We start from the raw sequence: 14,099 nt of genomic DNA, 5'->3' as shown, positions 1-14,099 counted from the left end.
GGGGTGCTTTGCTGCAGGAGGGACTGGTGCACTTCACAAAACAGATGACATCATCAGGGAGGAAAAGTATGTGAATATATTGAAGCAACATCTCAAGACATCAGTCAGGAAGTTAAAGCTTGGTCGCAAATGGGTCTTCCAAATGGACAATGACCCAAGCATACTTCCAAAGTTGTGGCAAAATGGCCTAAGGACAACAAAGTCAAGGTATTGGAATGGCCATCACAAAGCCCTGTCCTCCATCCTATATTAGATTTGTGGGCAGAACTGACAAAGCATGTGCGGGCAAGGAGGCCTACAAACCTGACTCCGTCACACCAGCTCTGTCAGGAGGAATGGGCCAAAATTCACCCAACTTATTGTGGGAAGCTTCTGGAAGGCTCCCCAAAATGTTTGACCCAAGTTAAACAATTTAAAGGCAATGCTATCAAATACTAATTGAGTGTATGTAAACTTCTGACCCACTGGGAATGTGATGAAAGAAATAAATGCTGAAATAAATCATTCTCTCTACTATTATTCTGACATTTCGCATTCTTAAAATAATGTGGTGATCCTAACTGACCTAAGACAGGGAATTTTTACTAGGATTAAATGTCAGGAATTGTGAAAAACTGAGTTTAAATGTATTTGGCTAAGGTGTATGTAAACTTCTGACTTCAACTGTATTTAGCTGTGAAATCACCCAAACAAACTGCACTATCAATTTTGGAGTCTACAATCTCACCCTGTTCAACCTGCAGATCCATGTGCCTCACAGAGTGGAGTCTGACATTCACAACTGCAGATATACTTTTGAGGAGATGGGAAACATTGCCCATGCTATGTCAATGGGCCGTGCGGTGCATTCTGGGCGATTCTTGGACAATGAGCTCTCCTTCAGTGAATGGGAGTCTATTGGGCGCTAGCTCGAAAACCCAACATTAGCACGAATTTGGTCAACAAGAAGTACAACATTACAAATATTTTCAGAGATGTGAGATGATTAACTTGCTATCTGTACTATCGTATAGCTTTTGAATCGTGACATTATGTACTTTAGAGGAAAATTGGCATGTTTTGACATACACTGACTTTGACAAGGGATCGCATGATGATTTGCTTAGCAACCATGTGATGCGGCATGACAGCGTGAATACGATTGGTCGACAGTCTGCTGGGTGGGGCGTTATATGTTCCTTCATTCATTGGATTCCTATCTCCTTTCTATAATATCTCTGGCAACAGCACCATACAATGCACCCTGGACTAAAGAGGCTGACAAATAGGAAGAATGTGCAAGGACCTCTGTTAAATTGCACATTCTTCGAGGTAGGAATATCGCAAAAATATAATCAACGGCTCATTGGAGAGAAGACATCCTCCCGAGTTATGACATCGGCCAGTATTAAAATCTGACATGTATGAAAGACGTTTTCGAGATCTAAAATTCATATTCCTATTAACTTCCAGTGTAGTGAGAGAGACTTTATCACAGTGCTACGTAATACCAGCCAGGTGTCTGTCTGCTTGAACACCAATAACTCAGATACACATGAAAACATGAAATGACCCAGGGAATTGATAGAACATCACTCAGATATGAACAAAAACAATATAACATTCCAAATTGGTGAACCTTCCCTTTAAATTCGAGTATGCATTCCATTGACCCCTTTACCACATCTAGTTATGGGAAGAAACTCACTGGAGCCATACCAACAGCTGCACTTCCTTCCTGTCTAAAACCTGTCTACAGTCCTGCAGGTACCAAGCATTCACTTGTCTCTCGTGACAGTTTCATGATTCAAGATGATTTGGTTCTGGGTGGTGAGACTTTCATGAACTTAAATACACTTACAGGTGAATCAGTATAAGAGTGCAATCTACGGTGTTGTCATTCATTCATTCTTTTAAACTCCTGATTATACCTCTTTCTGATCTGACTGGATCTACAGACAGTACATCCCTCTGTAGGCTACCTTCCCTTTCACCTTCATCTCCTACCTCTAATGCTTTAACCTAGCAGGGTAGTCTAAAGGTTGAATGGGATCAACTGGCTTTTAGGAGTGCCCAGGCCAGTGCCCAGGCCAGCCAGTACTTTGCAGAAGGTTAAAAGATGCATACTATGAGATATTAGGCTACTGTCACAGTTGAATGGTCACCCACAGGTGTAAGGGAAGGCTCTCTCACACACACACACACACACATACATGACTGTCAGTCTGCCACCTTTATAATTGAACAGCTCCAATGTATTTAGCCTACTAATGCATGCATTTGTGGATCTGACAGTGGTAAATGTAATAAACATGATGACACGATTATCTTTCTGAGCTAGACAAACATTACTTACAAAGACACTTGGTTTTCTAATTCTATCAAGCAATGGGATGTCGGCATTTCAGTTAGAACTCACCTAAATTGAAATGGGAACTGAGGGCAAACCCGGGGACGAAGAATGATGAAGACATGATGACCATCAGCAGAATCGCCAACATCTTCCTCGCCATGGGGGAGTTACTGGTGTTGCAGAGACACTATTGCAGGTAGCTTCTATTCAAAGAAATGGTAGAGAGAAAAGCTCCATATTTTGCCAGGCATAAAATAACAATCGGATTTAGAAGCAGATGTTGACAGAATGCCCCCCCCCCCCCCCCCCCCCCTTTACAGATGTTGACAGAATGAATCAGCCTCTCCAGTGCAATTTACCGTTTTCCTATTGCCGTCCAATTGTGGAAAATGTGCAGAGATTGTCGCTGCAAAGTGCCACCGCCACAGTGAGTGCGGTTACCAGATACCGCACAGTATTTAAATTGATGCTATTCCCTGTGGTCTCTGCTGCTGCAGCAAACCGCGAACAGGTCCACTGTATCATCCCATTTATAGATGAACTCGTCCGAATGCGATGTCCTTTGATGATGATATCAACAACAATGGCTCAACTATGAATCAATCACGCATTCGCCTTTAAGTAATACCAGCTTCTCATAGCTGTTGCACTAATAGCGCGAGCACAGAGCGGGAGATGTCGGTGTGCTGACAGCGAGAGCGCCATCTTGCTTGCTAATGTTGCGTTCCCAAGTATAATTTCTGACTGAGCTGGTGTTTAGCTCTGCTCCAGAGACTGCAGGGGAGGGGGTTATGCTGGGCCACTGTAGCCTATTTGCGGGTGAGCAATTGAGCAAGATCAGTTTATCACGATGAACCAGAGTTATGCTTTAATATCTCACTAATCAAAATGAGTTAGGGTTTTGAGTAGCCTGCCCTGGCTATAACTGTCACAATTCATATTGTTGATCTCAAATCATCAGTGGCGATTTTAGCATGTAAATCTTGGTGGGTCAAAAAAATACATGTTTTAGATTCATGCCAGCAAAGCCACAACACAACACTAAACAATACATTAATTGCACTATAACAGTGACAAACGGTGCCCAAAATGTTAGGGCCTAGATAAAGCTGTCCCAAAAGAAGAGCTTTCTTTTAAGCACATGGAGTGAATCTTACCACTGCTAAACCTAGCCATCAGGGGAGCCCTGTCTGGCAGCGAAACAGGTCATTCAGCCTCTTGCTGCCTTTTAAAAAAACATTGTTGAAATGGCTGACTTGCTTAAACAAATGAGGTATCTGCTGACTATTGAGATGTACAAATTATGGCATCAGGGGACGACGAGCGGATAAGAGGCAATCCGTAATTTCAATTAAGACATGAATGACCCAGCTAGGGCATAATCAATATAACTATTTGCTCAGCACTTTTGAAATGTAAGGCAACAGAATTCCAAACATGGGCCATCCTTACAGGATTCTCCTTGTATACCAAGTCAAAACCATAGGATAAATAAAGCGGGCATTTAAGCATGGAATCCTGACCTGTTCACCGGACGTGCTCCCTGTCCCAGACCTGCTATTTTCAACTCTAGAGACAGCAGGAGTGGTAGAGATACTCTTAATGGTCAGCTATGAAAAGCCAACTGACATTTACTCCTGAGGTGCTGACTTGCTGCACCCTTGACAACTACTGTGATTATTATTATTTGACCATGCTGGTCATTTATGAACATTTGAACATCTTGGCCATGTTCTGTTATAATATCCATCCGGCACAGCCAGAAAAGGACTGGCCACCCCTCATAGCCTGGTTCCTCTCTAGGTTTCTTCCTAGGTTTTGGCCTTTCTAGGGAGTTTTTCCTAGCCACCGTGCTTCTACACCTGCATACACCTGAGATATCAGCTGATGTACGAAGGGCTATATAAATACATTTGATTTGATTTAAGCAGACAATGAAAGCTCTTACAATATTAAATAATTTCATTTCTCTGAAACGGGCTATAGGCTACATGTGCACCACCAAGTCGGAACAGTAGTATGAGGGTGAAAGGGACCAAATTATTAGGGTGAGGCACATGGGCTGCTATGCACTTACATAGTCTACTCTTAGTCTACTATTAGACTCTTAGTCACTTAGTTTACCCTTAGATTTGGCTGTGAAGTAGTGTCCCCATGAGTGACAGAACACTGAGCCAATCATGGCACAATTAGAGAGCATTACTCAATCACAGCGCAACTAGAGATCATTACCAACAACTATTTCACTGGCTGCCCCACCACCACAGAAAGCACTGAGCTAGGCTGAAACACCTGCATTTTGGAGCTGCCTTACTCAAGAAAACAAAAAATTGACCATATTTGTATGCAGCTTTATTAACTCAATGATTTTTTTTGTTTTTACATTGTTTGCAAACTGATATGTGACACATTAAATAACATGCAAAACAAGCATGAAAAAAATACTAGAATTTTATTAAATATTTTTCTAAACAGGCGGGGGCTCTGTCCCACCTGCTCTGAATGATGGGTCGCCACTGCAAATCATGATGTGATTTAATTCATTTTCCTTAGTCTACATGTTTTAACTTCTAACTTTACATTTAAAAAGATTACAATAATAGGCTACTAAGTTGCACATCCTTGATGTTTCACATAATATTATTTTATTCTATAGATCCTAGTGTGCAAGAGCAAATATTTCCCTGCATGTGTGGGTGCATGTTTCCTGTGCATGGGCCAGAAGGATGCAAAGTTGAAACGTATTTCTGGTTGAAAATAAGTATTTCTGGTGGAAAATAAGTATTTCTGGTGGAAAATACCTATTTTCAACATTGGCCAAAAGGTGTAGTGAGGAATTGATATGTCCCTCTCACATTGCATTCACTCAAAGAAGAAGCTATGGATCAACAGCACAATGCAGCAGCACCCATGAACACACAGAGAGATTGTGATGTAACAGCATAGAAAAGGCACAAGCCGTGGTTCTCTCTCTATGAGAGAGAGAGAGAGAGAGGGATATTCCAGCTAGAGGTTTGCAGTCAGTCAGCTCCCCCCTGGTCTCCTCACATGTCACAGTCCGTATGTTAAACCCAGAGAGAGGGATAAAAATGTCACAGGCTGTCAAAGAACATCTGTTTCCCATTCCATGGATGTAATTCCCTCTTTGTCACATTCTTTCCACCATATGTGAACATACGGTGCCTAGTTAAAATCTACACACCCCTTGCACATTCTTCACAGGTGGAATCTAAATTAAAAAAATTATTCAATAGTTTTTTTCATAGCGATGTACAACCTACTCCACATTTGATAGAAGCTTATTCAAAATGATTCAAAGCTGTAATGGCTGCCAAAGTTGCATCCACCAAGTATTGACACTGGGGTGTGAAGACATACGTAATCAATATGTATGTCTTCAAATTAATATTAATAAGGAACATTTTCTAAATGTTTTTGAGTTAATATCGAAAACCCTATACCCACAAATGTTTCACATTAGTGTTTCACATCAGTGTTTTTTTTTCATCAGAAATGATTGCTTATGGGCACCTTCATGTGTGTGTAAAATATTACTGTTCTCAGATGTTTCATTCATAGATTTCTGATGTGTAGAAAAATATTTTTGGGGCAAAAAAAACAAAAAAATGCATTGTTTAGCTTGAATTGAATGTTAATAACCTGTATATTTGACTGTGATACTGTATGTGGTTGTCTCAACTAGCTATTTTACAATGAATACACTTACTGGAAGTTGCTCTTACTGGAAACCCATGCAAAAAAACAGATATCGCTAGCTTAAACTGACATTTTGATGGGGCTTTTGTATGTTACTTAGATTGACGCACAGGTGCTTCATTATATGTGTTGTTGTTTTCACCATCGAAGACCACTTTGAAAACAAGTATTTTAATTAATACTTTCAAGTGATATACTCTGGGTCCGCATTGTACATTTTTGTTGTATGTGTCTGTAACCCAACATAAATTCAATAGACTCTTGGGGATTTTAAACAATAAAAGCTAATTTACCAACATTTCTGAAAATTGATATATAGTGTTTCGGAATGAAACTAAGAATGTCCTTACACTTTGAAAATGTGGTGTAGATTGTGTAGATTGGCAGGGCAAAAATCAAATGTATTCCTTTTTGGGATTACGTTTTAAGGCCACAAAATGTGAAGACTGTGTAAGGGGTGAGAAATCTGCAACTTTTACTACTGACTGTATAACCCACCAACCCCCTCTATATGCTGTCTACAAGGTCACTTAATAATACATCATACATAGCTACTACAATCTGCTTGCCTCTTATGGGGATGGATTAGTTATTCTAGCTGACTCTCATTCCCTTGTATTTGCCATGATGGGAAAAATGGACCTAGAAATAATGACATAATGAAAATAAATGTTACTGTTTTGAATCTGTTGCTACATGACAGGGCTACAGAATGTATAATCCTTGCTCAGGTCCTCCAGCTAACTCATTTTCTGTCAGAGTGAATATTGGGTGTAGCCTATACTGTACAACACAATAGGAGAGGATAAGATGTATTCCTTGTCATATCTGTCCTTGATTCCATCCCAGCCCCATTTACTTCCTAATGGTGTAGATTATATTAGATAGAACATGGATGGAAAAATGGAATCAGTCAGTGTCTACTCATATACTGTAGGGCTGTGGTCAAAACCAGTGCACTATGTCGGTCATTTGGTGCCATTTAGTATGCAAACAAAGCCTTATATCCATAATAGAAGACTCTGAAACAAGCTATCTAGGATATTCTATTTCTGTTCTTATTCTCTTTGCTCTGTGTTTTTCTCTGTCGATATACACTGAGTGTACAAAATATTAGGGACAGCTTCCTAATATTGAGTTGCACCCCCTTTTGCACTCAGAACAGCCTCAATTCGTTGAGGCATGGACTCTACAAGGTGTTGAAAGTGTTCCACAGGGATGCTGGCCCATGTTCACTCCAATGTTTTCCACAGTTGTGTCAAGTTGTCTGGATGTCGTTGGGACCATTCTTGATACACACGGGAACCTGTTGAGTGTGAAAAACCCAGCAGCGTTGTAGTTCATGACACAAACCGGTGCGCATGGCACCTATTACCATACCCCGTTCAAAGGCACTTAAATCTTTCGTCTTTCTCATTCACCCTCTGAATGGCACACATACACAACCATGTCTCAATTGTATCAAGGCTTGAAAAACCTTCTTTAACCTCTCCTCCCCTTCATCTACACTGATTGAAGAGGATTTAACAGGTGACATCAATAAGGGAACATAACTTCCACCTGGTCAGTCTATGTCATGGAAAGAGCAGGTGTTCCTAATGTTTTGTGCACTCAGTGTATATCTTCCTCTGAGGCTGTTGCTATTTTCTCTGTATAGTTACTTTATATTCTGATCCCTGACTGAATGATACACTGTGTTGCTTGTGTCTTGTTGCCCTGGTAACAGCATGGATGGATAAAGGGGGATGGAGCAATGATTTTTAAGGTGAATAGAAGTGGTCGTCTCACAACACACGTCTCACCCCCACTCCGATCATGTTCATATGTTGTTCATAGGCTATGCTGTTTGTACCTGTCAAATCATTGGTATGTTGAAGCATCTATATTGGTGTTCTCTGACTGACACGCACACACTTTGTGTTATTCCTTTTCAAATGCACATGCAAAAATAAACACAACCTCCTAAATGATCATGTTCAAATACATCACAGATCATTCACAAATCCCTCTGCTGTGCTCACAGGGCAAGACAGTGATGGATTCACTGCATCAGAATTTGTAAAAATACTGTACCTCACCCCTCCTCCTACCTACCCTCTACTCCCTTTTCTGCCCTCACCACTCTCTCCTCAAACTAGAATCCAATGCTCTCCCTTCCTTTCTCCCCCATCGTCCTCTTCCCTCCCTCCACCCGACTCAGAAGGGTCTCCTGAGGGTGATGGAGGAGTAGAGAGGGCCTCCGGCTGCAGACTTAACTAGCCTCTGTGGAGCACGGGTCATTCTGCACCTAAGAAGCTGCAGCTGTGGAGCACGGGTCATTCTGCACCTAAGAAGCTGCAGCTGTGGATCACGGGTCATTCTGCACCTAAGCAGCTGCATCTGTGGTGTCTACCACTACAACACACTGGTTTCTCCCCCTTCAGGCCCACAGCTCTACTCTTACTCCCTCTTTCGCTCTCTCTCATTCTCTCTCCCCCTCTCTGTACGTCTCTCTCCCCTCTCTCTCTCTCTCTTTTCTCTCTCTTTTGCTCTTTCACTCTATCTGTATTTCTCTCTCCATCTTTCTCCCTCTAGCCAGCTGCTCTAACGGTCTAGAACCATTCCATCTCAAGGACCCTGGAGCCTTCAATATGTGGGTGTACAACTTCTCTTAGTAGAAAAACATATCCAAATACCCCACATGTTGAATTAAATAACACACACAAGAATACATCTCTCTATGTCTAAACCATACATCCCAGAAGCTGAAAACTGATGCATTGCACCAAATACAACAACCTCTCCCTCAACATGATCAAGACAAAGGAGATGATTGTGGACTACAGGAAAAGGAGGACCAAGCACACCCCCATTCTCATTGTGGAGCAGGTTAAGAGCTTCAAGTTCCTTGGTGTCCACATCACCAACAAACTATCATGGTCCAAACACACCAAGCAGTCGTGAAGAGGGCACAACAAAGCCTATTCCCCCTCAGGAGACTGAAAAGATTTGGCATGGGTCCTCAGAGCCTCAAAATATTCTATAGCTAAACCATCGAGAGCATGGTTGCATCACTGCCTGGTATGGCAACTGCTCGGCCTCCGACCTCAAGGCACTACAGAGGGTAGTGCGTAAGGCCCAGTACATCACTGGGGCCAAGCTTCCAGCCATCCAAGCTTCCAGACATCCAAGCTTCCAGCCATTGAGATTCTTCAAATAGCCACCCTTTGCCTTGATGACAGCTCTGCACACTCTTGGAATTCCCTTATACATGTATGTGTATTCAAGTAGTCAAAGGTTTAGTATTTGGTCCCGGTAAATAATGTAGTGTGTCATTTTAGAGTCACATTTATTGTAAATAAGAATTGAATATGTTTCTAAACACTTCTACATTAATGTGGATGCTTCCATGATTCCGGATAGGCCTGAATGAATCGTGAATAATGATGAGTGGGAAAGTTACAGATGCACAAATATCATACCCCCAAGACACGCTAACCTCACACCTTTACAATAACACAGGCATTTATCTTTTTCCTTTTTTGTTGACCAGGGCCCATAGGCTGCCATTTGGGAATAGCGTGACACTTTGGACGTAGACTATGTCTCTGTAATGAAATTCTTCATAATCATACTAAATGTGTCCATACCAAGTCATTTTAACCAAGTCATTTTAACTAGCCCCTGTGGAACATTGGTCATTCTGCACCTAAGCAGCTGCGGAGCCTACCACTACCAAACTCTGGTTGTCCCCGTGGGCCCACAGCTCTCCTCTCTCTCCCCCCTCTCTCACACTCTTGGTCTCTTTTGCTCAAACGAAATGTGTCCTTACAAAGTCATTTTACATTAGGCCTTCAGGGTAGTCAGAATCAGAAACACTTCATTTGGAGGAAGTATGCAGTGAGTGTAATGAAACTATAAAATGTTAAAGACGCAGTAAGTCATGTCAGAAGCTTGCAGATTCATCACTTACCAACAACAGCTGCAAATTCCAAATATAGCTGGAAGCAGCAATGAACGGGGTTCACAGGATGACATAAAGGACACAAGATCAGTTGAATAACAAAGCAAGCCCTCTGTCATGTAAGAACTATCTTCCTTTATGTGCAATCAATGAAAACATTACCATGTTTACCTCACAATATCACAAGGATGACAGAAGTGAAGTTTGGTCTAGTTTGTGTAAATTATTAAAATCTCAGTTGGTACACCACATTAGCATTCCAAAATACACTCTCACAGATGTAATATGCTGACTGCGCAAGTGGTCCAGTTTCACATTTCCCCTCCCAAAAATATAAACTTTTCACTATGGTCATATCACATAATAGGGCAACTATATGTGATCATACAGATATACTAATCACGATATTTCACGTTGTTCGTCTGTATAATTTAAATCTAACATTTGCATGAGGCAAGGTCCACTTGATCAATACTTATTACTCTAATATCCACAGTGTTGCCACTGGTGCCAATGACATCTATAGCGCCACCAAATGTTCTGGTGCAGCCATCTAAGGTTGCAGTGACTTTATATTCACACCGCTTCTAAGGACATACTGGGGTCCGACAATATTGACACACTTGGTAAATATGAGTAAAAGTGACTGTGTAAATAAATAATTCCAATACTGAGCTATATTGTTTGCAAAAAAAAAGGGGGGGGGGGGGGGGGTATATTATTTTATACTAATACAATTGCTTGGACAAAGAGATTTTGTTAAAAAAATATATTTTTTTTTTCTCAAAAAGGTAGGGGTCAATACCTTTTAATACCTCACCTTATGAGGATAACTGCACTGGGCTTGTTTCTAAAAGGTTTTCTGAGTTGGAGAACACATTGGGAGGGATATTAGACTATTCCTCACTACAGATCCTTGATATCGTTTGTCTGTACTTATGGACTACCCTCTTCCATTCAAACCACAAGTTTTCAAGTCCAGAGACTGAGATGGTTATTGTTATTATTGATGGTTATTGTTTTGCTGGAAGATCCACTTGTGACCAAGTTTTAAAATCCTGGAAGCGGCAACCAGGTTTTTGGCTAAAATATCCTGGTACTGGGTAAAGTTCATGAATTCGTTGACCTTAACAAAGGCCCTAGGACCAGTGGATGCAAAATAGCCCTTTTTAACATCCACACCAAAATATTTTATAGTAGGTAAGGGGTTCTTTTCTGCTCATGCATTCTCATTTTGACACCAAACCCACCACTGGTGTGTGTGGCCAAAGATCTAAATTGTCATGTAATCCAACAAACGTAAATGCTTGGAGTTTGCTTTACCGCATTGGCACTTGGATTGAAACCAGTGCTTTAGTCAGATTACCTGAAAATAAAGATCTTTGGCCATGCACACCAGTGGTGGGCCATTTTTTTTGTATTTTTGATTTTCATACGATTTAATTGTATATTTTTATAAACAATACAAACACATACAAATTACATCATACAAGCATCACTACAAACACCTGCCCAGACCCACTAGCCCCAACCCCTATTTTTTTTTAAATGGAGAAGCGAGAAAGAGAAAGCTATATTTCATTTTGTTTTTCACTTTCACTTATTTAGTTAATGAATTCAGCTACTCGAGCTAGTTTAGCCTTCTCAAACACCGAGAGATGCTGTTACCTAGCTGGCTATGGCTATCCAACACTGAAACTCAAGGAACTGTAAGCCTTTGGATTTATTTATTTATTGCCACTAGGGCCCACCGGTGAAACTGCTAAACTGCTTGCTAACTGTACTGCATGATTGTAGTGGGTTTACTAACATGTTAATTCTAGAAGCTATGCTATTGACTTGACATTAGCTAATATGGTGACAACGTGTGGGTTGTGTGTAGCGATTAGCAATTATAATATGAAGGAATTTGTCCAATAGAAGCTCTCGTTATCGACTGTTGGACTAATGTTTACACCCTAGATCAGCTACTATAGATGCAGGCAAGATTATGCAAGGCGTTATTGAATGTCTCAGTGTTTGTCACCTTGATGACTAAAATTTATATCAACCTGTGCACCTACGTTGTAAACTTTCATTCATAGGCTAGGTTGTAGCAACCTCATGATGGGTATAGGGAAATGTGAGTTTCATGTAGTGGCCTATATCTATCAATGTTACTTTGAGCTGGGTGAATGGAATATAAATGACAGTCATCCAATATGCTCTAATGTAAATAAGGCCATGCTCAAATAAAAAAAACTGCACCGACCGCCACTGTATTCCATACTCAGTGATTAACATTGGGGGCATTTATTTGACCTTGGAACACATTTTAAATCCAGATTTATTTCAAATGGCACTTAAATGTGAACAAATATGAGTCATTGTTAATGTTTCGCAATCATTTTTCATATATCATGAATAAATACAGGTTATTAATACCTTTCTACTATTAAATTAAATCACATTTTATTAGTCACATGCGCCGAATAAAAGGTAGACCTTACAGTGAAATGTTCACTTACGAGCCTCTAACCAACAATGTAAAAACACTAACGCTAATGTACCAAATGAACATACAACGTGCACAAACACGAAAACATAGCCTGCCACGTCACAATAACAATAAACAATTTCACACAAAGACATGGAGGGGAACAGAGGAATAAATACATGCAGTGTCATTAGGGAATGACAACCAGGTGTCCAGGGAACAAGACAAAACAAATGGAACAATGAAAAATGGAGCGGCGATAGCTAGAAAGCCAGTGATGTGGACTGCCGAACGCCGCCCGAACAAGGAGAGGAGCCGACTTTGGCGGAAGTCGTGACAAATAGATCAAAAAGAAAACTATAGATCTCCCCTATGAGACCCTCTCCGGGATGCAGTCTTCTGGTGTTCTGGGTCTGGCGGTATCCTGTCGGGCACAAAATTGAACACCCTCTTCTTACCTCTGCAAACGTCAACCATACCACGGGAGTCCTTTCTTCCCCCATTCCTCCTGTGTGCTGCCCTTCTGGCAGCTTTATGGGCCTTGCACAGCTGTTGAGCAATCCACCCTTGATTACTCACCAGCTCCCAATCAGCCCCAATTAGTCCTGGCTGGAGAGCCCGTTGAGACCTGGCACGTCCAGCAGATGGAGCCATCGCCTCGTGATGTATACTCCATCTGTTACCAGGCCTCGATGAGTCTCCCCCTGGTGGCTGACCTGCTGTACGCCACAATATATACAGCCTGGTACAATCCAATGACAGAGCACACGGAACACACATCTACAGTTGAAGTCAGAAGTTTACATACACTTAGGTTGGAGTCATTAAAACTCGTTTTTCAACCACTCCACAAATATCTTGTTATTAACAAACTATAGTTTTGGCAAGTTGGTTAGGACATCCACTTTGTGCATGACAAGTAATTTTTCCAACAATTGTTTACAGACAGATTATTTCACTGTATCACAATTCCAGTGTGTCAGAAGTTTACATACACTAAGTTGACTGTGCCTTTAAACAGCTTGGAAAATTCCATAAAATGATATCATGGCTTTAGAAGCTTCTGATAGGCTAATTGACATCATTTGAGTACCTGTGGAATTATTTCAAGGCCTACCTTCAAACTCAGTGCCTCTTTGGTTGACATCATGGGAAAATCCCAGAAATCACCCAATGCCTCAGAAAAAAATTGAACGTGAAGGTATCACGTTCATCTGTACAAACAATAGTGCACAAGTATAAACACCATGGGATCACGCAGCCGTCAAACCGCTCAGGAAGGAGACGTGTTCTGTGTCCTAGAGATGAACGTACTTTGGTGCAAAAAGTGCAAATCAATCCCAGAACAACAGCAAAGGACCTTGTAAAGATGCTGGAGGAAACAGGTAACAAAGTATCCATACCCACAGTAAAACGAGTCTTATATCGACATAACCTGAAAGGCCGCTCAGCAAGGAAGAAGCCACTGCTCCAAAACAGCCATAAAAAAGCCAGACTATTACTACAAAGATCGCACTTTTTGGAGAAATGTCCTCTGGTCTGATGAAACAAAAATAGAACTGTTTGGTCATAATGACCATCGTTATGTTTGGAGGAAAACGGGTCAGGCTTGCATGCCAAAGAACACCATC

At 41.1% G+C, this 14,099-nt stretch overlaps 1 protein-coding gene across 3 annotated transcripts in view; it reads right to left on the bottom strand.

Annotated features, from left to right (window-relative positions):
• LOC109898917 (serine/threonine-protein kinase LMTK1-like) overlaps positions 1-3,056 on the bottom strand; it is a 156,177-nt gene extending 153,121 nt beyond the window's left edge. For all 3 annotated transcript variants that reach the window (XM_031835400.1, XM_031835401.1, XM_031835402.1), the window contains exons 1-2: positions 2,692-3,056; positions 2,399-2,535 (exon numbers count right to left, since the gene is read on the bottom strand). In XM_031835400.1, coding sequence (XP_031691260.1) covers positions 2,399-2,492 — 94 coding nt within the window. In that variant the 5' untranslated portion in view covers positions 2,493-2,535; positions 2,692-3,056. The remainder of the gene's footprint in view (positions 1-2,398; positions 2,536-2,691) is intronic.
• Between the last annotated feature and the right edge of the window lie 11,043 nt (positions 3,057-14,099).

This window comes from Oncorhynchus kisutch, linkage group LG11 (genome assembly GCF_002021735.2).
Source record: "Oncorhynchus kisutch isolate 150728-3 linkage group LG11, Okis_V2, whole genome shotgun sequence".
Lineage (NCBI taxonomy): Eukaryota > Metazoa > Chordata > Actinopteri > Salmoniformes > Salmonidae > Oncorhynchus > Oncorhynchus kisutch.
Note: the sequence above shows the minus strand (reverse complement) of the source record. Positions and strands in the feature narration are given on the sequence as shown.